Consider the following 27,290-nt stretch of genomic DNA (forward strand, 5'->3'; position numbering starts at 1 on the left):
GCTTTAATGCTGAGCTCTTCCTGCTCAAACTGGCGTTGTCATGGCGTCCCCTGGCCCATAAAAAAAATGCTTTCCTCAGCCTACGTTATGGTACAGAGATGTGTACACACAATTACAGCAGTTATTTCCTCCCGTCACAAATAGGAATACAGCACTACATTATAGACACTGACCCAGTCTACCAACGCACTGAAGCTCTCGGTTGCCGATCAACCACTCATCAATAACTTTTACGCCCCCCCCACTTTCAAATGTCACCAGCCGCCACTGGAGTAAAACAATGCTAACCACCTACTGTGCCCCCTCGACCTGCTCTGCCTACGGCTGATAATTGGCTCCCTAGCAGGAGGAACCATGTAACAATCGGGCAAGGAAACAGGGAAAGGACACAGTGGATCAGACAACCTGCCCAACTCCAGCCTGTACATTAGCATATTATCGGAATTTTAAGACAGATACCTTAACTTCTGGTATCAGACCGCTTTACGTGAGCACCCCGCCTGATACCCATCAGTGGGAGCAGACACTGTAGGGAATGTCCCTTCTGACGGGGTGAAGGGCACGGACCTGCCTATGATATGTAAAAGCGTAATGTGTCTGGTACGGTGCCAGTGCCTTCTGCGACTCGGCCCGATTCACTGCTGCTAAGGGTAGAGGTAATAAAAGTTAACACACATCGAAGTCCGAGTCCCTCGCGTTAGAGGCATGTGCGCCTCTGCACTCATATAGGATGCGAGTGTGCAGAGGGACACCGTCACAAAATATGCAAATTTACAGTTCCCCTCTTATACTGGAACTAGCAGTGGAAACGTCTTGATAATACAGCTCTCGACCTGCATGCTAGGAGTGCATTGCTTGGGAGGTAAAGATTGTTACACCCCTGTGTGCAACTCGAGAAAAGGAAATGTAGGTCAGCCACCTGATCTCGAACCCTGGTCTCCTGCACCGAAGTCGGCAGTCGAATTCTTTCCCTCCATTGTCAGTGCCATTTTATCCAAACTCCTTGCTAAGGTTAAATTAGGCTCTCCTGATGACATCTGCCCCCCTCACATTCTAAAAGAAGTGGGAACCAGCATTCCCGCGGGTATACTTCTTATGCTGAACGGAACGCTCACTCAGGGTAAAGTCCCTGATAAATTTAAAAAGGCTCTTCTTATCCCCCTGATAAAAAAAGTAGGAGCCAACCCGCTAGATCCGCAAAATTATAGGCCCATATCCTTGCTGCCTTACTGTGCCAAACTTCTGGAGGCTCATGTCTGTAACAGCATCTCCAAATTTTTGGAAGAATCAGAGTATCTTGCACCTAACCAGGCTGGCTTTCGTCCATGCCATTCTACTGAGGCAGTCATCCTCTCGGTGCAGAATACTCTGAGGCGGAATGCGGACGAAGGGATCCATCAGGCTTTGGTGCTATTGGATCTCTCTGCCGCGTTCGACACGGTCGACTATACCATCTTGGTCGACCGTGTCAAGCAGGCAGGTCTCAGGGGCCCTACGCTGAGCTGGGTTCGCTCATTTATCACTGGCCGTACTCAATCTGTTAGATTGGGTCCCTTTACTGCCCCTACTATACCTACCACCTGCGGAGTTACTCAGGGTTCTTCGTTATCACCTTTGCTTTTTAACTTGTATTTACGTCCCCTTCTGTACTCCCTTAGAAAAGCCAAAGTTACCATCTTCAACTATGCAGATGATTTGCAGCTCATTTTTCCTTTGAACACCAAGGACTCTGTGGTAGAATTCCAAAACACCATGTCCCACATTTTGAGCTGGATGAACTGCAATCATCTGAAACTTAATCCAGGCAAGACCGAACTGGTCTTGCCTGGACAGAGTGCACTCAGTTGGAACCCCAGCTTTTGGCCTTCTAGCATGGGAGCCCCTCCATCTGAGTCATCCTCGGTTAAGAGCCTGGGTATCTTCATCAGTGAAGACCTTTCCCTAAAAAAACAAGTAGGAGCAGTTGTATCTTCTAGCTTTTTCCAGCTGAAGAAAATCAAGAAAATCGCCTGCTTCTTCTCTCCGGCTGCCCTCACACAGATCGTCATCTCCCTGGTTCTGTCCAGATTAGATTTTTCTAACAGCCTTTATTTTGGGCTCCAAATTGGAGAGTTAAAGCGACTACAGCTGGTTCAGAATCAGGCAGCTAGACTTCTTCTGAATCTCTCTAAAAGGCAGTCTGTTAGACTTGGCTTGAAACAGCTACACTGGCTGCCTGTTGAGCAGCGTGTGGCTTTTAAAACTGGGTGCATTTTATTCAAGTCTCTGCATGACTCTGGCCCTCTTTTCATTAGAGATATGTTTAAAAGATACATTCCATCCCGCAACCTCCGGTCTATTCACAAATCCCTTCTGATCGTTCCCTCCTATAAGAGGAAGCGTCTCGGAGGCAGTTGTTTTGACCATCTTGCAGCTGGCTTCTGGAACTCCCTCCCCCCTCATCTGAAACTGAATGACAACATCCTCAGTTTTAGACACTCCCTGAAGACCTGGCTCTTCTCTCAGGCGCATTGTTGAGCAGCTTATTCTCTACCATGACCGCTACGCTACGTTCCTTCCTACAGCGCCATGAAGCCCCCGGGCGTACGAGCGCTTAACAAATACATGTTAACATTAACATTAACATCCTAACACCACTCCCAATGCAGTTAAAATTAAGCAGAATGAGTGCACACCAGGCATAGCACTGCGTGGAGAAACTATAATGAATTGCCCGTCCTGGTGTTCAGCTGAACTACACAGCGTCCCCCCCAGATGAGAAACGCGGTGCGAGGGGAAAGCGGTGTCCTGGTGCGCACATTTCTGTCACTCTGCGCACTACCCAAACACAAATAATCCCTCGGTGAGCAAGCCGTATTAAAATAAGCATGCTCGCCACTGAGAGACCGTAAACCCCGTGCCACTACTGACGTATCCCGCTCCATCGAACACGCAGGGGTACGATGCGGGCAGAATCTAAAATACGAAAATAGTTAAGGCTCTATACCCTATATAACTTCTGGCAAAAAGGAGCGGGCCTGCAGCCCCGCGGGAGCACCCAATTGGCGCCGGATCGGCCCTGTGCAGCAATGGGGTGCCATGTTCCCGCTCGTGACCCTGTGGGGGGTGTGGAGGGGGGGGTGGTTGGCCTCCGTGTGAGGGCACCAATAAAAATCTGACCCGACCCAATGTGGCGTGGCCTCGGACATGTCGGAGCCGAGGCCCTACTCACACTTAGTGTGTCTATGACCCCGGCGTCCGAGCCCGGGCAGTCACATGAGCGCCGCCTGAAAGCATTAAAGGGCGCACAACATTTCAGGATATTCCTAGTAACCCTCGATAAGGAGATCGCTGGGCTACCGAAAGCGTGCCGGGAGGGGGGGTTACAGAATCTCAAAAACTGCCTGTGTTCGCGGGCAACCCCGTTCCCCGCCTATCCCGCGCCTCCCCAGCCAGGCCGGTGCGGGTGCCGGCACTGCGGGGCATCCATCCAGGTGGAGAGTGGGGGCACCCGACATGATGCCATGGCCTACCAGCAAAGGAATGCCCCAGACCCCAACAGCCAGCGAGGCCTGTCCGGCCGTAGCATCCGGTGCCCCGCGCACTGGAGGAGTCCTCAAGTAGCATGCTACCTCCCTCCATCGTGCCCGTTCTAAATGGGCATCGGGCACAGGCCCAGAAGGGACGAAACCCTGCAGGCCCGTCCCAGCCGGTGCCACTCTGAGACCTCCCCTGACAGTGAAAGCAGACTGGGAAAAACAGCTGCCCCACATCCCCTCCGATACGGTGCCCACGGCGCTCCGAAGGCCGGGGCAGCCAGCCAGCGACCCCCAAGGCCAATCAGGAGCTGCCTCACGCTCACCCCCCTCCAACAGCGGCCCACACCTCGCAGGCCGCCCAGCCCAGCTGCAACCCCCAAAGGATTGGAGCCAGCGAAGGGGGAGGGGGTATCTGCACTCACCGGGCAAGCAGAACAGCAAACTCCTGGGCACGAGAGATACGGCGTCAGTGTGAGGGGACAAAGAGGCCGCCAGGTGGGCGGGGGAGGAATATATACCTCTCTGCGCCTCCCACCACGGCCGGAAGTAATGGCCAGGACTCTTTAGGGTCGTGGAACACTGGACTGCCCAGTGTGTTCTATCTTGTGGCACTAAGGGGGCCGCCCTCTTATGTGTGTCCCCTGCGGGGACTTGTCGGTCGGCCCGCATTACTTCCGGTGGAGGTCAAAGGGCTGTGCATAACACCTATGTCTAAAATAAGCACAGCTTTGAAATTCCCACAGGACACAATTTCCCTGCGATAGACTCCACTGTAAAGCTAAGTGACTTGTGACAATCACTGCTGTCATCCTGCTTTTCAAGTAAGACATCGGCCTGTCACATTTAACTAATTCTCTTGCAAGAATCCCCGTGGTTTGTCATCTTTCACTAACTCTCTCCAAGAATGTCCATGGTCTGTCATTTAGAATTAGAGAAGCGCGAGAGTGCCGAATGGTCGTAAGAAAGAAAAGTTTGTTTTCAAGCATCATCGCAAGAAAACCAAGCACCTACCTAATATAGCACACAAAGACAGCGAGAGAGAGGGAGACAGAGAGAGAGAGAGAGAGAGGGACAGAGAAGGGGAGGTAAAGAGAAATTGAAGAAATGGAACTGAGAGACAGAGGGAAGCATGGAATGAGAGAGAGGGCGAGAGAAAAGGTAGTTACAGAGAAAGAAAGGACAGCCAGTGGTAGGGAGAACAGAGCGCACAGAGAGGGAATAAGGCCTGCAGAGAAGAGAGAGAGAGAGAGAGAGATATATGAATGGTGAAAGCGAGACTCGGATAGCAATGCTGGGAGGTTGTGGGGCAGACGGGCAGTTGTTCACAGACACAGAGAGAATCAGAGAAATGTAGGGGCATATTATCAAGAACGGCGCTAAACATTTTCAGCGGTTTAGCGTCAGAAAACTGCAGCTAAAACGGCGAAAATGGTCTTGATAATATGCCCAGTGGTAAGAAACATAGAAGGCGAGGGACAAAGACAAAGCTGAGCACTAACCCTGGTGTCAAACATAAGCACAAGGAGAGCACTCAATGACACAGGATGCCATGTAGCACCGAGCTGCTGGTCCCAGAGCTCTGCAAAGAGAAGCAGCCAATTCCATCAACCATTGCAGATAGTATCTGTAGGGCTTCCAGTGAATGCTGGATTTGGACAGAGAGGCGACACGCAACAGCATATGACCCAGTTTACACACATGGATGCATCCTGATGAAACCCCCAGTATTAACATCAAAAAGTAATCCCTCTGCAGTTATAATGGCAACGTGTGGGATTTGTTCTCTGGCTGCCGGGAGAGGCTCTTGGCATCCTGATAGGGACCTAAATATCAAGAGGCCAGCGATTGAGGGCAGATGTGCACTTCCAGGCCCCTATGCTGGAAGATGGACTCTTCCTTGGAGGGAGTGTAGACGAAGCCGCTGTGCCACCGAGGAGTTATCGCTATCTGGCACTTCCTGTCCCTTTACAATCTCTGAAGAGTCTTGGCGGCGAGGGATCCGCGATGAAAGGTGTAACAAATTGCCGCTTTCAAGTAGATCAGAAACACATCGCAGCGGGAAGCTGAATCCTTGCCCATTCACAGCGCATACAAATCGCATTATGGAGTTAGAAAAAAAGCACTCACTGCTTCCCCCACATTTGGAAATTAAGCGTCACTGTTCAGCCGTGTGGGACTCCTGTTTATGGGCAGCAGTGGTCAGCCGGCTGAGATGGTCCGCTTGAGCATATGGATGCCAGCGAAATCAGTGGCAGACAGCCAAAGGCCACTGGCAAAAGCCCAAATCCTCAGTTCCACTGCCAATGCGTATAATGAGGGGAGCTCATGCCCACCTGCATATGGATATAAAACAGCGCAACCAGTGCAGCGTAATGCTCGCTTTCCCTACACCAATAAAAAGAGCTCCAGAAAAATCAGAAGAAACTGAACAATGTTGTTGTGAAGGCATTTGCACTAGTACCAGGACAGCTGTCCACTGATATTCATGCACGTCTGAGGGTAAGCCCAGCTTTGGTTTCTGGATACAAAAAGGGACTATAAACTTAATTTTTGCTGAGAATACCTCTGCCACTCAGTTTCAACCTCACTTTATTTGAGTAAAGAATCAGCTCACACAACAGGTCTTCCAAGCGCTGGATGGTCTAAGCCTTCTGAGACTTGTATTCAGAAGCTCCGGTAACCAAGAGGTTATCTAGTCATGATGCCACAATGAGAGCACATGTGTGAAAGTGCGGACAATCGTGGAGTTTGGGAATAATCCTTGTGTGTGGCCACCGGAATGGTGGCCGGACGACCTTGGTTCTTGTCCTATACCCACAAAGAAAGCCAAAAACCTTGGGGTATTGGTGGACAATAAGCTCACTATGGGCGACCAAACAAGTATGGTGATCTCAGCCTGCTTTCTGGTCCTAAGGATCATAAGAAACATTAATTTTTTTTTACCAAAAGCAGACTCAAGACAGTGGTAACAGCCCTCATAATGTCGAGCCTTGACTACTGTAATGGCCTGTATCTTAATGCCCAAAAGCACCATATTAATCGGCTCCAACTAGCCCAAAACGCACCTGCCAGACTGCTGTCAGGAATGCCGAAATTTACTTCCATAAGAGAGAGGAACTTAAGAAATTGCATTGGCTCCCGGTCAAGCAAAGAGCACGCATTAAGACACTATGGACTTTTTTAAGGCCATTAATGGAGATGGTCCTGAGTTTCTTAGGTGCAATTTCCAATTGTATGTCCCTGGAAAAATGTTACGGTCCACTGGCGCCAAACAAGTGCAAGTCTCTGCATTTAAAAAAGTCAATTGGGGAGGCAGGAGTTTTATCACCTGTGCCTCTAGAGCATGGAACGAGCTTCCTTTTCATCTTAGGAATGCCCCGGATCTCCTCTCCTTCAGGAAGGGTTTGAAAACATGTCTCTTCTTCCAGTAGCATACACTCTAGTTTCCCTGGTAACCAGTACTTAGCGTCAGGACACCCCAGGTTAACCGTGCGCTCTACAAGTGCGACTAACATAACATAACAAGATAGAAGGGTTGGGAAGGTACCTACGGGTTTGTGCAGTTGGTAGTATAGCCCCCTGTCTCTCTACGGCCTTTTTTTTCTTCCTGTCATTCCAGATCACTTCCCTTTTCTTCCTTGTCATTCCAAATGACTCTCCTGTCATACTACTGCCTTAGACTTGAGAAAAAATATACTTTTTTGAAGAACTGTTAGGGAGTAAAGACATTGCGTTGTAGACCCATGCGTCACTAGAAGTGGGATCCTACCATCAGTAGACGGGCATGCAGTGCATACTGTGAGTTGGGAAGCTGACCGAGACCTCACCCCCAGATAATCAAGGGAGCCAAAAGAAGGCAAGAAGAAATCTGCTTCAGTGAGCATTATTTTTAGAACCATTCGATGAAAAGCCAGATCTGAGAGTGTCTTTGTATCTTTACTTTCTTCGATAATACCCCAGAGCACAGATGGGTAACCTACAGTAGACAGGATCCCACATTTTAAAATATTATCCAATCGGTGTACACCTTGGCTAGATCTTGAGTTTTTTCTGAATCACAAGGATCTGGGCAGTAACATCGCTGATCATATTAATCTAGAACAGAACACTTTGGCTTTCACTTGTTCCAAATAATTTATTTTTTTGCAATTCTCTGACACTGGAAAGGTCTTTGCAGAGTGTTGGATCCTTTCTGATCACAAATTCTGGCAAGTTTCCAGCTCAGTTCACTGTCACTAGTAATGTTTATCTGCAGGGTCCCTGCAGCATTGGAGCAGAAACTGGGTCCAGCCTTTCAGCCCTCATGAAAAAATGGAAAACTGACCCAATGCAGAAAAAAGAGAGTTCTTCGGCACACATACCCATGCGCATATCATGACCACACATCATCGATCACACTTTACCTTCACACTAATGAAAAAGCAGTTTTACACCAAACATTGCACATGCTCTTTACTAGTCTCACACCAACAAATATAAACCAATGCCCTCGAATCTCTTTCAATGAGACATTAACGAGGCATCAGACACCATCGAGCGATGGCCTTTCCTGGTCAACAACACAGTGTGTCTATTTAGAGAATGCATCTTACAGCTGTGAATTACTCAACATAGCAGAACTTTGCGTTACGTAATGCAACATACCATAACACACCATGATAGACACACACCAGGAGTGCTCTCTCTACTTCTCTGTTAGCTCTTCTGAGCTTTATTTTAAGTTAAAAAAAAAAAGAAACCATAATCATTCCGTTTTCCTCCAATGGTAAAGAACATGAAAACACACTGGCTGACAACACAGCAGCCGATTGCCTACACAATACATGGGGGAGGTTAGTAGATCTATTAAGAATAAAGTTGGAGAGGTTACTCGTTAATTAAAAAGACTCCGATTTTGACTCTTGCACGTCAGCTTTTCACTCCATATGCAAATCGTAAGCAACTTATGTGGCTGTGAACCTTCATTAATGCTTACATCCACTACCCGGATGTTGTGTTTTGTCGATTGCATTTATCCGTGCCTACGCTACACTGCAGCACGCTTATTAGGACAGACCCGTCCTGAGACGTGCCCGTTTTCCATTTTATCATTTCGTTTCCTCCGCTGAGGTAACTGTTTCCCTCAATACCTTTACCACCACCATTGCAACTACGCTTGGCGCGCCATTTGACACGAGGCTGCCTTTTCCACAGCCCTGATGAGTCATTACCCGCACACGATGTGACGAAACACGTGTCGGCTTTCTGCTCTTGTTTGTACTGATTTACACGGAACTATTACATTTCTCTCATTCCACACTGATGGTGTGTGAGATCATTTTGTGAAGGTCGATTATACTTTGGTTCTTACCTAAGAACTATATGAGATTTTCGTGTGCACAGGAACCTTGTCGCCTTTGCTCGATGGACTATGGTCCTTTGATACAAAAATGCCGGCATTTGTTCTCATTTACTGTTCATCTCAACCACATCAGCAAGGTTCCTGCATCAGTTCAAGACCTTACATCACTGCCTATGGCAGCATCACGAGTCCATCTCACAGACAGAGCGCCAGGTTATGGATGAGCGGCGAATTCGGCAAAAGTAACGTTTAAATACTTTTCAAAGTTTCAGTTTCGGAGCGTGATAGAATATTTTTGGCCTTCAGGTGTTTGGGGGTGGGTTTTGGGGTCTGGGAGCACTGCAAGCACAGTCTAATGTTGATTGCATTTGTTTTTCAGGAAATCCATGGTGGAAAAGTCGAGTTATGACCTAGCTGCACAGCGCGTTTGGACAGAATTCAGAACGGCCACCTCTACTAATGCCCTAATTCCGCTCACTGCTTCCCCACATCGTCATTACTCCTGAAATACTCAGAATTTTTCATTTTTGTTTATAAGAAATTCCTCCTCTTTTTCCTTTGCTGAATTACAACAAATGGAGTCTTTAGTCGATCCTGGTTGTGAGCAGGATGCGTCTTCTTTCTACACGTGTTCCTTGTAGCAAAGAAAGATATACCTTCCTTCACTGTAGAGCCATTAACATTTTGCATCGCTTTTTCTCTGTTCACTAAGTCATGTACATTCCATTTTAGGATGTTTATATCACTGATACTTTTATATTATACGCAGCGATGAAACCATGTGCATGGTCTTGCGGCGCTTCCAGACAGGAAGCCCTCTGAGGTTCTAGGTTAGTTGTCCAGTCACAGATATCCACTGGTATTGTATCTGGTTGTGTTTCATATGGTTGAGATGCCAGCCCTCTGGATAGTAGCAGAGGAGGATGGAACCGACCAGTGCGTGGTGTGGTAATGGATCATATTGGAATGTCAGAAGCGTGACCCTATTATGGATCCATGGCGTATTATCAGGGTTAGATTGGGAAGGCGGGGCATTGGGGCATTGGGTGATGGGCTGGTGCCTCTGTGTCATCTGTGGGCTATTTTTCTAGGACCTCTGTAAACCGTCCCGCATGAATGAATGAATGAATGGCATTTTTATACCGCGCAAAAACTTCGCCCCAAGGGGCATCAAGGCGCATGGACTTACTGTCTTCCCTGTTAACCACCAGACCATTTTAAAGTGTTGCCAGTATCATGGGCACTCTGCTGACATGCTGTCACACTGAGGCTGGGGTCTAGGTGTTGTTCGGACTCCTAGGGCATTCTCACCTCGGCTCCCTGCCTTGTGTGGCCAGCCTGGCACAGAAGCAGTGTAATTCCCCCACTCTGCCATCACTTTTCAGGCCATGGCGTGTGTGGGGAGTGTGGGAGTATGCAGGGGCCTTGCCAGGGTGCCATTCTCACCTAAGCCACCCTGGAGTAGCAGCAGCTTTTCTTGACTCCCCCCTCGGTTGCCAGGTCATACCCAGAGGCTATAGTGGGCTGGGGAGGGGATTAGTAAAAGAAGTAGCCTCGTTAGGGACCAGTTGTTGTCACCTCGGCCCCAATGTCTTTTAGTCCTTGGTGGAGGGGTGATGGTGGAGGGGTCTATTTGCATATATCTCGCTGTGAGGTCACATTTCCCAGAGGAAAAAAAACCTAAGATGCATCGCTATGCTCTCAGAGCTGCTGACCTTGTAACTGGGGGAAGTACTTCAAGTAGTTCTGGTGTCAGCTCAACATCCAGTGATTCTGGGAAAACCACGTTATCTCCCTGCCTAAAATAAAAATGAGTTTGATTTTGTGAAATGTAGCTGGTGCTCATGGTAATTGCTCCAATGCCTTCAGACCAACTTCACGCTATATAAAGTCAAACAAAAATAGAGCACCACTCTTATGCTCAGTGGGACTCCCCCGCTAAGGCGGAGGAGCGTCGCCCCACTGTTGCAAAGCGGTGAAAGAAAGAACAAATACAATGAAAATAACTCGAGGTTATTATCATGATATTTGTTCCTGCTGCGCATCTTTGCGGGGCGGGCGGGGACTGCTCTGCTCTCAGAGCAGGGGAGGAATGGTTTGCCCACTCCAGGTGTGCAAAAGCTGTTTGGCCGGGCCTCCGGGGCCGTCCAAAACATTCATGCTCACTTTGCATGTTCTCCATGCAGGCTTTACTACAACCTGCAGGGAGAACATGCCCAGGCTCACTTTCCCTGGCTGAGCACTGATCCACGGTGCTCAGGCCAATCATAATGCTGCATTTCGATTGGCTAGGGGAGGGAGCCTGGCTGCTTCCTGTTACGGCCCCGGAGAGGAGAGACTGAGATGACGTGTGGTGCGGGGGGGGCGGAAAGAAGGTATGTTTTTTTACTTCACAATCTATTCCCTCGCCCCCTAACCCACCTCTCTCGATCCATGCCGGTCGCTACTGCTTATGCTGATAGTTCTCATTTCGATTTAACACTGCGGTTACGAGTAGCACTGCGGTAGTGGAGAAGACACCGTTGAGGCATTGGGAGTGTACTTGGAACAGGTACAACCCATAATCGGGTGGCATGATATCTCTGTCGGAGGGATCACTCCACCTGGCTTGTAATTGGATCATTGATGGTGGATCTCACCAGGTTGACAATCATTTTATCATCAGGCCTCACTAAAAGCGGAACAACTGGCTTCAAGTGGACAAGTGGATGTATGTGATAGGAAGGGCAAGTTGTTGGGGACAAAAAATCTGTGTCGAAAACCTGCACCAACTCTCTGCCTCCCCGTTTCTACCAGAGGATTCACAGACTGCCCAGAGGGAAACACGCAGGCTTGTTGTTACATTCATCAGTCCGGGTGACCCAGGGCTCTAGCATTGATATTTCCATTCTTCTCGACTGAGATAAATTCCCCACCTCTTTGCTGAAGATGTGATATCATCTTCCTGTGGATTGTTTGCTGGTTCAAGACTGAATTGTGCAGTATAACGAGGCTCTTCCAAGAAACTCATCCACAAGCTACTGGTCCCCTAGAAGGCTGGGGTCACGCTTACACTTACAAAGCAGGACCATGGTCAGAGGCCAGAATGCACCATTGGGTAACTGCATGTTACTACATTGAATGTGCATGTGTGTAGGTCCAACATAAAAGTCTACATGACAGGAACGTACTCTTGGTTCCTGCAATAAGGAATATCTTTACTTACAGCCTTATTGACAGGCCAGTTCAAGGGGTGGGGGGCCTTTTGCCAAAGCAGACAAAGAATGAGACTTCGGGAGCTGGAGCATCACTCATCGAAAGGAATGCAGTTTAATGCATGCTTTTTGTGAATGATTGTTGTTTTGTCTTGGTGGGCCCTGCAGAAGGCTTTATGGTGCAACAAGATGGCAGATATTGCAGAGCATCATGTAACTGCCATCATTATCATCACCAGAAGAACTGGACTTGATCTACATTTCCTCTGCATGTGGCTTATGCATCTGGTCCCCTGCGTGTTGTGGTATCCAGTCCGCAGTGGAGTCTGTGTGCACGCAGGTTGCTAGGGACTCCTAGTGCCAGACATTCGGCACTGGTGGGGAAGACTGAAGGGTCTTTCTTCTGACTGCCAAGACTCTGTTGTGCAGTTGGTTAATGATACTGGTGGGAATATGGGCTTCTTGAGTGTCATGAGCTAACTCTGACATCAGGTTGCCAGAACTACGTGATGGGAACCAGTGTTATACCATCAACATTCCTTAGCAGAAACCTGTGACAAGTCATAAGGCATTAGGACATCTATTGTCAGGGCCCAGTCTTAGGGATTGACGTCACAGTGAACAATTCCTTAATTAGGAGATATGCACTCCTCTGGCGGAACCTCATTGTACCGAGCCACAGGCAAATCCTAAGTTTCATGACTGACCTTCAGCTCAGGGTCAAAGCAACCCAAGCAACCATCTGAGGCTAGAGCCTACTCCAGAAAGAAAGGTTTTTCCAGAGTGTGGTAAGTGGTTTCCACTTGCGGCAAATGTGAGAGATTGTCCACTCACCTTCTGCTGGATGATTTACGTCCCTGAAATAATAAATCGCAAATAATCTCTTCAACATTAAGGAAAAATGGTATGAGGCTATCAGGTCAAATTTCAAAAGATGCTATCAACAGCACTCACATCCCTCATTGGTTGTCACCTAAAACAAATGCAGGAACCTGGGAACCAATCAAGAAAGATACAGAATAGGAACACAGTCCTGGTCACAAAACAGCTTGTCAGTTTTCTGAGGAAAATGAATCTGAGAAAAGGCACAGAACAATGTTCAAAAGCATCTCTTATCCCTTTGAGTATATAGAAATGTTTTAGCCATTCTAATCCTAATGATTTCAGGAGGATCCCAAGCAGGGAGGTAAGGATCTAAAGAATCTTGTATCTACTGTGACGGCGGTGCAGAAACATATAGTGAGGTCTTACTAAGTCATAATCCTTACAATGAACTAGATTATTGCTCGCTTCCTTAACACAAGAGAAAAGATAACTCCTCACCCACGTTAGACATCTCTGGCACTGAGGCGTGGTAGGGGCCCTGCAGGAATGTGGGCGGGTTGTCGTTGATGTCCTGCACCTTGATGATAAACTCGGAGGGGGGCTCCAGAGGTCGGTTGGACTGGCGGTCCACTGCCTGTGCCAGCAATGTGTACTGTCCTTTTTCTTCACGGTCCAGCGTCTTGGTAACATGGATGTTGCCTGTCTTCTCATCGATGACAAAGACCGTGCCGGCGCCTTCGCCAGTAAGCACATACTTGGCTCGGCCTTCGCCGCGGTCAGCGTCGGAGTGGAGCTGGGGGAAAGAGAGTAAAAGTTAGTTTGGTGAATATCTGCAAAATATGCTCTTTTTGTTTGAAGAGACTCAGAACATGAGATGGGCTAATGAATGGAATGTGGCTTTGGATACTCTGGAGGTACAGAATTGGAAGGCAGACCCCGTTTCTCCTAGTCCCCGCCTACCTTTGACAAGAGATATCCTTAACGGGTTCTGGCTCGTCTTAGTTTTCTAGTACCTTTCTTCTGCTGTGCCAGTCCGAGGCCTGCTTTTACTTTCCTCATTATATTTGCATCAACATCTCTGCTAGGAGCGTGCTCCATTCCCCACTACCTTCTGGCCACCACCTCCTCGCTAGCTCAGGAAGCTCCCCCTATTTCAGCCTTATGGTGGAAACGTTCACTCCTAACTTCCTCATGTCCTAGCCAATAACTGCACCAGCACTTTTTGCAGAAAAAACTGTGATAATGCAGAGAATTGATTACAGTTGCCTAAATGTGGGCTGTTATTGCCAGATTGTGACGCTGAATCCCGCTTCCTCCTATTCTCAACCTTGAATAACTCCCCTCACTCACTGAAAGTTTATTGTCCTTTCTCCCGTCTGTGCCTGTTTGATAGAGGTGCTGTGTGTTTTCCAAAGCTTACTCGGGAAGATGCCCATTGGCTATAAACCATTTGCTCTGAGATCTAATACTATTTTAGTCCACCATGAGCATGATAACAGTAATCTATCATACTCGAATTCAAGGTGTATCCAGGTGCTGGGGTCCCAATGTACAGCTAGAGATAAAGCGCGCGCAAGCTGTGTCTGCTCTGTGAGGGAACTGGATGGCCGAAGTACCTGGGTATACAACGCGTTCTTCAAAAGCAGAATTCTATAAAAGGGGCTTGCCTGAAGATATCGATGGCCGTGTACTTGAAAGAAGCAAACTCGAATATATTGGCACTTAAATAAAGACGTGACATATACGATTACTGCTGTCCTGGGTTTGGACTTGGTACCTGTCAATAGTGCAATAACTGAAGGACTGATGTAAAAGGCCAGAGTGGACTGTTTTTTGGCCACGTCTTGCGTGATCCTAAATTGTTAAAGTATTACTACCAGCAACCTCCTCCAAGTGGAGGAAGCCCTTGAAGTCTATTGCAATGCCCCATTTACCGCTCATTTTACCCCAACATTTCTTTAGTATATAACCCCTATACAAATGCTCTAAAATTCTATCCAATTTTTCAAAATGTTTCCTTTTAACTGCACTACCTACAATAAATGTTCCCAAAAGTGCAGGTATCTTGAATCACAGTTTTTGAATGAGGGTCAATTTTCATTTTGGTGTCTGGTTCTATTTTTGTCTCAGTCCAACCCAGCTCATATCCATTGGTCATTAAGAGATCTGATCCAGTAAGTCGTTATCACATCGCTATTATTGAGACTGTCATGCAGACCATTATCAATGACGGCCATTCGTCATTCAGGTCATCAGTCTGAACACCACTGGTCCACCACTCCCACCACCAACATCAAATTACATTAATTATTAAGTCCACCATCACCAATGATATTCCTTGAAAACCTAACCTGTCATTGGTGAGGCCTTTAAGGCCGCCCTCACAACCACTGGGATACACTGATCAATACCCCTACAACCACCAAGGTTCATTGATCGTTCAGACACCTGTAAGGTCCATGTTTCTTTGAGCCCACCGTAACACTCCTGAGGTTTGCTGTGATGACAACTGAGATTCACGGAGCATGGAGACCATATTTATCTTTGACAGACATACACTTGCTCCTTGGATAGTGGCACAGTCCCAGATTCATGCAAACATGTTATCATTCGTCCCCATTGGACGCTAAGTTGATTGAAAACTATAGACTTATCTCGCTGGTTCCTAGTGTCAGCACAATCTTGGGGAAAGTGATTGACAGCCATCTCTCAAAGTACTTAGAATCCAACAACATACTACACCTGATGCAAATGGGTTTTTGACCTGGTTGTAGCACAGAATTAGCACTTGTGATGGCTACAGAAGATCTCAAAAACTTTCTTGATCAAAGTGGCTCAGGTGCACTTATTCTCCTTAATTTAAGCTTACCCTTCGATACAGACTGCTACCCCATCCCACTTTGAAGTCTGGAAGAAGTCGGTATCACAGGAAGGGCATTGACTTTTATATCACCCTTCCTTGAAAATAGAAGCTTCCAAGCTGGTGAAGGGCCTTTACGCTCCAAAAATCATCAGCTAAAATGCGGAGTGCCGCAGGGCTCCTCTCTTAGCCCCACGCTTTTTAGTGTGATATCACCAGTTCATTAAGCTTCACTATTGTAGTGTAAGCCTATGATATGCAGATTATTGCCTCTCTCTCACTCAATGCAAGCTCGTTATCTGAAAAACTAAACCTATGTTTAGAGCTGGTCATCAGCTGAATGGCAGCCAGCTGCTTAAAGTTGAATGGGGACAAAATGGAGGTCCTGGTAGTTGGGAACAACTAGCTTCTAAGGAACCCACTCACCTGGCCTCTGCCCAAAACTGAAGAAAAAAGCCTGGGTGTCAAACTGGATAGACACCTTATGAAGGTATCCCAAGCAAATAAGGTTGCTGCCAGTTGCTTCTGCTTTCTTAGAGCCCTGAGGAAGACTCTTAACCCCTTGCATGCTGATGACGGCCCCCGTCCGTCATGCAGCACGGTGGACGTGTGCTGATGACGGCTGGGGGCCGTCATGAACCCGCCCACTCTTTAGAAGTGCCGCACAGGCGCAGAATCGCGGCCGCACACAAGGGGTTTTATGGCTTCCCATGGATGTACGCAGAATAGTGGTCCATGGCTTAATACTATGGCAACTTCCTTTGCTTAGGCCACCCTCTCTCAGCCATGAAAACACTGCAAATCATTCAAAATGCTGCTGCTTGAATACTATTAGGCATTCCAAAACCACAATCAGTGCGCCCAGCCCTCACCGTGCTTCACAGGCTGCAATAAGCAGCCGGATCCAATTCAAAGCACTGTGCATTGACCAGTCTCAGACTAAAGGACAATTTACTTCGTTTCCAAAAGCATCTTCAAACTCATCTGTTCGCCTGAATGCTCACTACTCAATCTAAGGCGTTTAGCACTGGGAAGCCCATTTTGGGTAGCCATGAGCTCAACAAGAACCCCTGAATAGAACAGAATACGTCCATTGAAACCGTCCCGCTGAGATATAGCGTTAATGAGTGCTATTGTAACCACTAAGTAGTATACAAGGGGGTTACTCAACAGAGTCACTGGGACCTGGGTTAAGTAAGAATTAAGAGGAAGGGGTCCCAGTGTGAACAGGGAGCATATAAAACACGTTTATAACATGAATTAATCAAAAACAATCGTTGGGATCCACAGGGTTTTATTCACCATGGGATCAGGTGTAATTAATACACATCTTGTAGCAAATGATCAACTGTATTAAAGGTCATACAGTGCCCCAGGAAGGAGAAGGGGAGTGATGGTGTGAAGGTAGGGAAGTGATGGGATAATGTGACTGTAAAATCAGCAATTCGAAACATTTTTCATGCAATAACCAGTATCGCAACAACTGCCATGACAAAATGGCGACATTATTTAGATGGAGGCATACAACACAATGTACAAAATGTATACAAATATTCGCTTGTGTGGTTGCCGGTGTTGGAAAGACCGTCGACGTTTCGACCCTCTAAGAATGCAGGAAGAATTAGCCTTGCTGCGGGGTCTTCATCAGGACCAAGGAAGGGGCAGAGGACCAAAGGGTCAGAAAATGTCCGCTAGGTCTTTGGGTGGTATGAAGCAGTTGCGGTTTCTAAAACTGCACCGAAAAACGGCAAAGCACGAGTGGCTGGTATTTAGTCGATTGGAGTGGCGGTAACATCCATCTTCCATTTGTCAGTATTCGGTCAAAGTGCTCCGTTGCAGGCCACTAAGGCTGGTCAGTCTAAACATCACTTAGAGGCACTGACCTGTGAGACCACAAATGCTGTCTAATGATCACCAGAGAAAAAAGGTTTGTTGGTCAACAAGCCCATCATCAACACTGGGATCCATTGGTTATCTGGAGCAGGTCCTACAACTCTACTGGGTTTGATTGGTTACTGAGACCACCGCTGAGGTCCAATGAACAAAAAGACTGGCACAGCTATTGCCCCTCAAGAAAACTGTTACCTTGAAGACCGGGCACTACTGTAGACTGGCTATCAATGGCAACCATCACCAATGAGGTCAACTGATCACTAAGATACCAAGAATGCCGCCATAGGTCATTGAGACTATAACCATTGAGCCCACCAATCACCAGGACAACACAGTGAGCTCAAATAGGATTTGATAGGAGATGGTGTGGCGTAATGGCCAGAGCTGCCATTTTTGGCGCTGGGGGCCCAGGTTTGTGACTCGCCATTGGCTCAAAATCCTGTGATTCTAGACAAATCTCTTATCCCCCCGTGCCTAGGAACAGTGCCTAGAGACCCTCATGGGTGTATAGCCACCCTATACAAATCTGAGTATTTAGTTATTTATTATTGATACCACTACTATTGAAGCCTACTGACCATTGACATCAGTACTATTGAGAGACACCAATCAACAGCCCAAGACTGCTAAGCCACAAACAAGCTTTGTATGGACTAAAATGCATGCTGAGTGCCTATGAAAGCAGAAGCCACCTATGCACCACATGAAGTATAGCCACCTTGTGCCCACTAAAGTACCTTTGGAACTGAAGGATCAATTTTCAATCCTCCTTTTCACTGGTCAAAGGCCCTGTTCCTGCCCCCAAGTCATTCTGCTCCACCCATCTGACATGTCCTCTTGCCACCCTCCTTGTATATTCTTATACCACATATCCTTAACCATCAATTGGTTGACTTCCTGCATGACATGTCACACTATCTGCTACTCCAGCATAATAGTTCAAACGTGCACAGGGAAGAGCCACAAAAAGTCATTCACAAACTCTCTCCTGCAGCTCCTCATCGCCGATTACTATCATTGCACTGGGCCTAACCACTGTGCAGTAGAATTCCATGCGTGCGGAAAACGGACGGCCCCCAGCCGTCTTCCGCACACACCCGCTGTGACGTCAGACGGCCGGGGGCCATCCGACGCACCGAGGCTAAGTATGATGCAAATAGGCCCCAGCTTCTATATCCCTAATAAGACCTAACTGGAGCTTCTTCTCACAGCCAACCAGTTGGTCTGCCTCGTTTGGGTTTCCCGGTGTGCAAGCACTAAGTGTGTCAACCACCATCATAATCCAGTCATTGGAGGGCAACATTATCAGCATAGTCAGGGATTAGGCATAAAACAGCATGCACATATATTCATCTCATGTTCAAATGTCAGTCCAAAGCATAGGTGGACCCCAACATCTTGAACCCCATTAAGTAAGACTTCTCATGTATGCATTTTCACAGCTCTATTTCTGCAAACTGTCACACCCCACGCATGACCACCACCTGAAGGCTTGGACTTCATCATCACTGTGCCAAGCCCCCTGGATCCTTCTCCCTATCACTACAACTCAAAGGCATAAAAGAAATTATAGAACTGCTGGTCCCGTTGTCTGGCAGCCATGGTCATCAGAGACTGTTCCTGGTTGGAGGGATGTCTCACTAGGTCAACTGCTGCTCCACCAAGCAAACCTACATCTTCCTCAAGGCATGTGGGCAGGAGACGCGTCACTGCATATGCCCACAGGCTGTGCCGGATCTAGATCACAAATATAGGATTACTCTGGATGTGCCTCTCCTTCAGGTGAACCACAAACCCCCAGAGCTTCAGATGAAGATGAAATGAATAGCAAAGCGGTCTGACAGCAAAGACCCGCCCTGAGGCTATTCACTTCATAAGGTGCACATCATATGTCACACAAATAAATACAGACATAAAAGTAAGGCTTGATTTAGTTAAGAGTCTGGTGAAACTTTTGGTTGTGTGGCTAACTTGGCCAGCATTGACATGGCCACATCTCTCTATTCGTAAAGATCCATGCAGCTTTAAGTTAATGCGGCCAGACTGCGGGGCTCCTCGTGGGAACTTACCTTGCCTATGAGGACGGGTTCTGGGCCAGCGTACTCCTCGATCACAAAGAACTGGTTCCAAACCCAGCTTCTCTTAGACCTTGGCAGCGGCTCCAGGGATGGTGGGGCCCCGGTCCCCGGCGACTTCTCTGCCATGGGCGGTGGAGGGGAGTGATGGTCGCTGAGACAGCCACACCCACTGAGCCAGACGAGCAGGAGGCGGAGGAAAGGCAGCGGCATGTGGCGGCCTCACGTCTCCCCAGTCCTGGAGTACGGCTGGAGCTCGGCTGCTGAGAAGGGATGCGGGCTCTGCTTAGTTTTGTAGAGTGTGGTGCACCCCGTCATTGGAAGAGACTGGTTCGTGTGGGTCCTTCTTGAGTTCCATGGGGTTTCTGGGAAGGAGGGGAAGTCCAAGGACGATTGAAGGTTATGGGGTGCCTAGAGCTGGCTGTGGACTTTGTCCCATTGGTGTTCAGCAGTCCAAGGAGAGTAATGTCTACCTGCAAAGACAAAGGAAGAAACCATTACACACACACAGGAGAAGGCCCTCAGGAGCCATTACAGAGACTTGTAAGAAAAACGTACTACGGAAACATTCCAGGCATAAGAGGAAGTCCTGCGGAAGCATTACAAAAACTCAGGAGAAAGCAATGAGGAGCCATTACAGACATATTAAGGAAAGCACTTGGATCCAAAGCCCTAAGGAGCCCTTACAGAGGTATTACAGAAAGCCTTAGGAGTTAAAGCCCTAAGGAGCCATTACAGAGGTATTACAGAAAGCCCTAGGAGTCAAAGCCCTAAGGAGCCATTACAGACATATTACAGAAAGACTTAGGAGTTAAAGCCCTAAGGAGCCATTACAGAGGTATTACAGAAAGACTTAGGAGTTAAAGCCCTAAGGAGCCATTACAGACATATTACAGAAAGACTTAGGAGTTAAAGCCCTAAGGAGCCATTACAGACATATTACAGAAAGACTTAGGAGTTAAAGCCCTAAGGAGCCATTACAGACATATTACAGAAAGACTTAGGAGTTAAAGCCCTAAGGAGCCATTACAGACATATTACAGAAAGACTTAGGAGTTAAAGCCCTAAGGAGCCATTACAGACATATTACAGAAAGACTTAGGAGTTAAAGCCCTAAGGAGATATTACAGAGACTTGTGAGAAAAACGCCCTACAGAAAATTCCAATCCTTAGAGGAAGTCCTGCGGAAGCATTACCAAAACTCTGGAGGAAGCCCCAGGGAGCCATTACAGACATTGTACGGAAAGCCCAAGGAGTCAAAGCCCTGAGGAGCCATTGCAGACATTGTACGGAAAGCCCAAGGAGTCAAAGCCCTGAGGAGCCATTGCAGACATTGTACGGAAAGCCCAAGGAGCCAAAGCCCCGAGGAGGCGTTACAAACACACAGAAGAACATCCCTCGCAGGCAAAGCTGCCGTGCAGGAGGCAGCCTCAGAGGAAACCTGACAGACATGATTAAGAAAGGCGGAAGCACGTGCAGATGGGAGAGCGGAAGGAGGGGTGTGTTTGAGATACACCGCAGAGGGGCCCAGGACACGTTACAGACAATTCATAGAAACCCTTGATCGACAGCCGAGCGGTCCGGGCCCACCCACAGGAGAGTACAGAGAGAACTAACACTGCGCTCACTCACGAATGCGCCTCTGAAACCAGCACCCGCTGCCACTAATTGACAGAATCTGCAAGTGCGCTGTGAATCCCAAGCGAGAAGATTTTAAAATACAATGTAAACAAAGCATCAGCCCCAGTCCTGGGATCTGATAGCACCCAGCGCCGGCACCCATCAGCGGCACCGTGACAGATCTGCAACCCGTGCTCAGCAGAGACGGAGATCTAAAGAGCGCGAGCACCCGATCTACTGCCGCTGCTTACAACAGCTGACAACCCTGACAGGTGCTGCTGAGAGGCAGGGTCTACTGCTGCAGGACTGACGCCCAGCACCAGCAGCAGCGCACAACCTGATAGGTGCAGGGGTGAGGCAGGTCCACTGCTGCAGGACTGGACGCCCCAGCACCAGCAGCAGCGCACAACCTGACATGTGCTGCTGAGAGGCAGAGCCCACTGCTACAGGACTGACACCCAGCACCAGCAGCAGCACACAACCTACAGGTGCTGCTGAGAGGCAGAGTCCACTGCTACAGGACTGACACCCAGCACCAGCAGCAGCGCACAACCTACAGGTGCTGCTGAGAGGCAGAGCCCACTGCTACAGGACTGACACCCAGCACCAGCAGCAGCGCACAACCTACAGGTGCTGCTGAGAGGCAGAGCCCACTGCTACAGGACTGACACCCAGCACCAGCAGCAGCGCACAACCTACAGGTGCTGCTGAGAGGCAGAGTCCACTGCTGCAGGACTGACGCCCAGCAGCAGCAGCAGCAGCGCACAACCTGATAGGTGCAGGGGTGAGGCCGGTCCACTGCTACAGGACTGGACGCCCCAGCACCAGCAGCAGCGCACAACCTGACATGTGCTGCTGAGAGGCAGAGCCCACTGCTACAGGACTGACACCCAGCACCAGCAGCAGCACACTACCTACAGGTGCTGCTGAGAGGCAGAGCCCACTGCTGCAGGACTGGACGCCACAGCACCAGCAGCAGCGCACAACCTGACTGGTGCAGGGGTGAGGCAGAGTCCACTGCTGCAGGACTGGATGCCACAGCACTAGCAGCAGCACACAACCTGACAGGTGCTGCTGAGAGGCAGAGTCCACTCCTGCAGGACTGACGCCCAGCACCAGCAGCAGCGCACAACCTACAGGTGCTGCTGAGAGGCAGAGTCCACTGCTGCAGGACTGGACGCCACAGCACCAGCAGAAGCACATAACCTGACAGGTGCTGCTGAGAGGCAGAGTCCACTGCTGCTGGACTGACACCCAGCACCAGCAGCAGCGCACAACCTGACAGATGCTGCTGAGAGGCAGAGCCCACTACTGCAGGACTGACGCTCAGCACCAGCAGCAGCGCACAACCTACAGGTGCTGCTGAGAGGCAGAGTCCACTGCGGCAGGACTGGACGCCACAGCACCAGCAGCAGCGCACAACCTGACAGGTGCAGGGGTGAGGCAGAGTCCACTGCTGCAGGACTGGATGCCACAGCAGCAGCGCACAACCTGACAGGTGCTGCTGAGAGGCAGAGTCCACTGCTGCAGGACTGACGCCCAGCACCAGCAGCAGCATAGAACCTGACAGGTGCAGGGGTAAGGCAGAGTCCACTGCTGCTGGACTGGACACCACAGCACCAGCAGCAGCGCACAACCTGACAGGTGCAGGGGTGAGGCAGGACCCACTGCTACAGGACTGGACGCCACGGAGCCAGCAGCAGCACACATCCTGTCAGGTGCTGCTGAGAGGCAGAGTCCACTGCTACAGGACTGGCTGCCCCAGCACCAGCAGCGAGCAGCAGTGCAGAACCTGAAAGGTGCTGCTGAGAGGCAGGGTCCACTGTTATAGGACTGACGCCCCAGCAGCAGCGCAGAACCTGAAAGGTGCAGGACTGGACGTCACGGCACCAGCAGCAGCTCAAACCTGACTGGTGCTGTTGAGAGGCAGAGTCCATTGGTGCAGGACTGATGCCCCAGCAGCAGCGAACATGCTGACAGGTGCAAGGGAGAGGCAGGGTCCATTGCTACAGGACTGGACGCCCCAACACCAGCAGCAGCGCACAACCTGACAGGTGCTGCTGAGAGGCAGAGTCCACTGCTGCAGGACTGGATGCCCCAGCACCAGCAGCAGCACACAACCTGACAGGTGCTGCTGAGAGGCAGAGTCCACTGCTGCAGGACTGACACCCAGCACCAGTAGCAGCAGCACACAACCTGACAGGAGCAGGGGTGAGGCAGAGTCCACTGCTGCAGGACTGGATGCCCCAGCACAAGCAGCGAGCAGCAGTGCACAACCTGACAGGTGCAGCGGAGAGGCAGGGCCCAGCAGCAGTGAACACCCATGACACCTGGAAATCACCTCAAGGCCAGATCATCAACATGCAAATACCAAACAGTAGAAATCATGCTAAGGTTGAGAGGGCGAAGATGCGGTGAGAAACATGGGGCCTGATTCGATATGCTCCTCTGGTCGGCCATGGTTTCACCAGGTCCACCTTTCTGTGTGCCTGAACCATTTGCTCCCAAATCCCAGGGTCAGATTGGTGAGGCGGGCACTCGGGCAATGGGCCTGAGCTCCTAACTGGATCCGGAGGGAGGGGGGCGCCATGTGCTTTGCAGGGGGGATCCCTCAAGTTTCATCACACCAGTGGCTGGCCCGGGCCATTAATGTATGCAGATTGAGCAAGGGCAGGAGGCCTGGGCAGAAGTGGCCTCACTTTTATTCAAGTGTTGGTCATCATTGTGAACTAATCCGTACAGAGTTCTGCCAACAATTGCATTGTTTTTTTTATTCCCAGTGAAGTTAAAGAAAACAAGCCTCTTTTATAGAATCCCTCCTCCTTCATTTAATAACAATTGAAACACCGAAGTAGTGCTTTGAGAAAAAACACAACCCGCAAATGTGGGCCACCTTTTTTAGGGTGCTCAGGTCAATTTTTGATCCCAATCCACCCCTGCCCGAGGCCGTATCATGAACAAGTGCTGTCACTCAGAGCAGAGCTAAGAGACAGCTTTTATGTTTGCACTGTCAAAAGCACACTCATTCAACTGGGAATCTCTCCCAGGTACTGAAGGTACAGCTCGGAAACGGTGAACAGTGATTGCCTTTCCCTCTTCCAAGGCTGTATTGTCTGCAGCTCATGCACTAACTCAGAGAAAGCCCGAGTTTGATAAGTGTGTTTTATACAGCCAAGAGAATAGAGAAAAGCAGTATCTACCAGATGCAGTTAACACCAAGAAGGAAGAATGAGCCCATCAGCGTCTATAGAGACTGAGTGAGACATCGCTTACGGCCCTCAGACATCCACTCCAGTGAGCGGGTATCTGCGCCCAGAGGAGACCCTCAGCATCTACAGAGAGTGAGACATCGTTTTGGGCCCTCAGACATCCACTCCAGTGAGGCAGGTATCTGCGCCAAGAGGAGACCTCAGCATCTGTCGAGAATGACAATCGCTTCGGGCCCTCAGACATTCACTCCAGTGAAGCAGGTATCTGCGCCCAGAGGAGACCCTCAGAATCCTCCGAGAGTGAGACATCGCTTCGGGCCCTCAGACATTCACTCCAGTGAGGCAGGTATCTGCGCCCAGAGGAGACCCTCAGCATCTGTCGAGAATGAGAATCGCTTCGAGCCCTCAGACATCCACTCCAGTGAGGCAGGTATCTGCGCCCAGAGGAGACCCACAGAATCTACAGAGAGTGAGACATCGCTTCGGGCCCTCAGATATCCACTCCAGTGAGGCAGGTATCTGCCCCCAGAGGAGACCCTCAGAATCTGTTGAGAGTGAGACATCGCTTCGGGCCCTCAGACATCCACTCCTGTGAGGCAGGTACCTGCGCCCAGAGGAGACCCACAGAATCTACAGAGAGTGAGACATCGCTTCGGGCCCTCAGACATCCACTCCAGTGAGGCAGGTATCTGCGCACAGAGGAGACCCTCAGCATCTGTCGAGAGTGAGACATCGCTTCGGGCCCTCAGACATCCACTCCAGTGAGGCAGGTATCTGCGCCCAGAGGAGACCCTCAGAATCTACAGAGAGTGAGACATCGCTTCGGGCCCTCAGACATCCACTTTAGTGACGCAGGTATCTGCGCCCAGAGGAGACCCACAGAATCTACAGTGAGTGAGACATTGCTTCGGGCCCTCAGACATCCACTCCAGTGAGGCAGGTATCTGCGCCCAGAGGAGACCCACAGAATCTATCGAGAGTGAGACATCACTTCAGGCCCTCAGACATCCACTCCAGTGAGGCAGGTACCTGCGCCCAGAGGAGACCCACAGAATCTACAGAGAGTGAGACATCGCTTCGGGCCCTCAGACATCCACTCCAGTGAGGCAGGTACCTGCGCCCAGAGGAGACCCACAGAATCTACAGAGAGTGAGACATCGCTTCGGGCCCTCAGACATCCACTCCAGTGAGGCAGGTACCTGCGCCCAGAGGAGACCCACAGAATCTACAGAGATTGAGACATCACTTCGGGACCTCAAACATCCACTCCAGTGAGGCAGGTATCTGCGCCCAGAGGAGACCCTCAGCATCTGTCGAGAGTGAGACATCGCTTCGGGCCCTCAGACATCCACTCCAGTGAGGCAGGTATCTGTGCCCAGAGGAGACCCACAGAATCTACAGAGAGTGAGACATTGCTTCGGGCCCTCAGACATCCACTCCAGTGAGGCAGGTATCTGTGCCCAGAGGAGACCCACAGAATCTACAGAGAGTGAGACATTGCTTCGGGCCCTCAGACATCCACTCCAGTGAGGCAGGTATCTGCGCCCAGAGGAGACCCTCAGCATCTGTCGAGAGTGAGACATCGCTTCGGGCCCTCAGACATCCACTCCAGTGAGGCAGGTATCTGTGCCCAGAGGAGACCCACAGAATCTACAGAGAGTGAGACATTGCTTCGGGCCCTCAGACATCCACTCCAGTGAGGCAGGTATCTGCGCCCAGAGGAGACCCTCAGCATCTGTCGAGAGTGAGACATCACTTCGGGCCCTCAGACATCCACTCCAGTGAGGCAGGTATCTGCGCCCAGAGGAGACCCTCAGCATCTGTCGAGAGTGAGACATCGCTTCGGGCCCTCAGACATCCACTCCAGTGAGGCAGGTATCTGCGCCCAGAGGAGACCCTCGGCATCTTTCGAGAGTGAGACATCGCTTCGGGCCCTAAGACATCCACTCCAGTGAGGCAGGTTTCTGCGCCCAGAGGAGACCCACAGAATCCTCCAAGAGTGAGACATCGCTTCGAGCCCTCAGACATCCACTCCAGTGAGGCAGGTATCTGCGCCCAGAGGAGACCCACAGAATCTATCGAGAGTGAGACATCACTTCAGGCCCTCAGACATCCACTCCAGTGAGGCAGGTACCTGCGCCCAGAGGAGACCCACAGAATCTACAGAGAGAGAGACATTGTTTCGGGCCCTCAGACATCCACTCCAGTGAGGCAGGTATCTGCACCCAGAGGAGACCCACAGAATCTACCGAGAGTGAGACATCGCTTCGGGCCCTCAGACATCCACTCCAATGAGGCAGGTATCTGCGCCCAGAGGAGACCCACAGAATCTACCGAAAGTGAGACATCGCTTCGGGCCCTCAGACATCCACTCCAGTGAGGCAGGTACCTGCGCCCAGAGGAGACCCACAGAATCTACAGAAAGTGAGACATCGCTTTGGGCCCTCAGACATCCACTCCAGTGAGGCAGGTACCTGCGCCCAGAGGAGACCCACAGAATCTACCGAGAGTGAGACATCGTTTTGGGCCCTCAGACATCCACTCCAGTGAGGCAGGTATCTGCGCCCAGAGGAGACCCTCAGAATCTACCGAGAGTGAGACATCGCTTCGGGCCCTCAGACATCCACTCCAGTGAGGCAGGTATCTGCGCCCAGAGGAGACCCTCAGAATCTACCGAGAGTGAGACATCGCTTCGGGCCCTCAGACATCCACTCCAGTGAGCGGGTATCTGCACCCAGAGGAGACCCTCAGAATC

General features: G+C 49.9%; 1 protein-coding gene across 1 annotated transcript in view; it reads right to left on the bottom strand.

Moving 5' to 3' along the window:
* The window catches only part of CDH24 (cadherin 24), a 722,601-nt gene that overhangs the window by 360,161 nt on the left and 335,150 nt on the right, over nt 1-27,290 (bottom strand). The window contains exons 2-3 of the mRNA XM_086923669.1: nt 19,701-20,179; nt 13,377-13,671 (exon numbers count right to left, since the gene is read on the bottom strand). Coding sequence (XP_086779795.1) covers nt 13,377-13,671; nt 19,701-19,919 — 514 coding nt within the window. The 5' untranslated portion in view covers nt 19,920-20,179. The remainder of the gene's footprint in view (nt 1-13,376; nt 13,672-19,700; nt 20,180-27,290) is intronic.

Source organism: Lissotriton vulgaris, chromosome 5 (assembly GCF_964263255.1).
Source record: "Lissotriton vulgaris chromosome 5, aLisVul1.2, whole genome shotgun sequence".
Lineage (NCBI taxonomy): Eukaryota > Metazoa > Chordata > Amphibia > Caudata > Salamandridae > Lissotriton > Lissotriton vulgaris.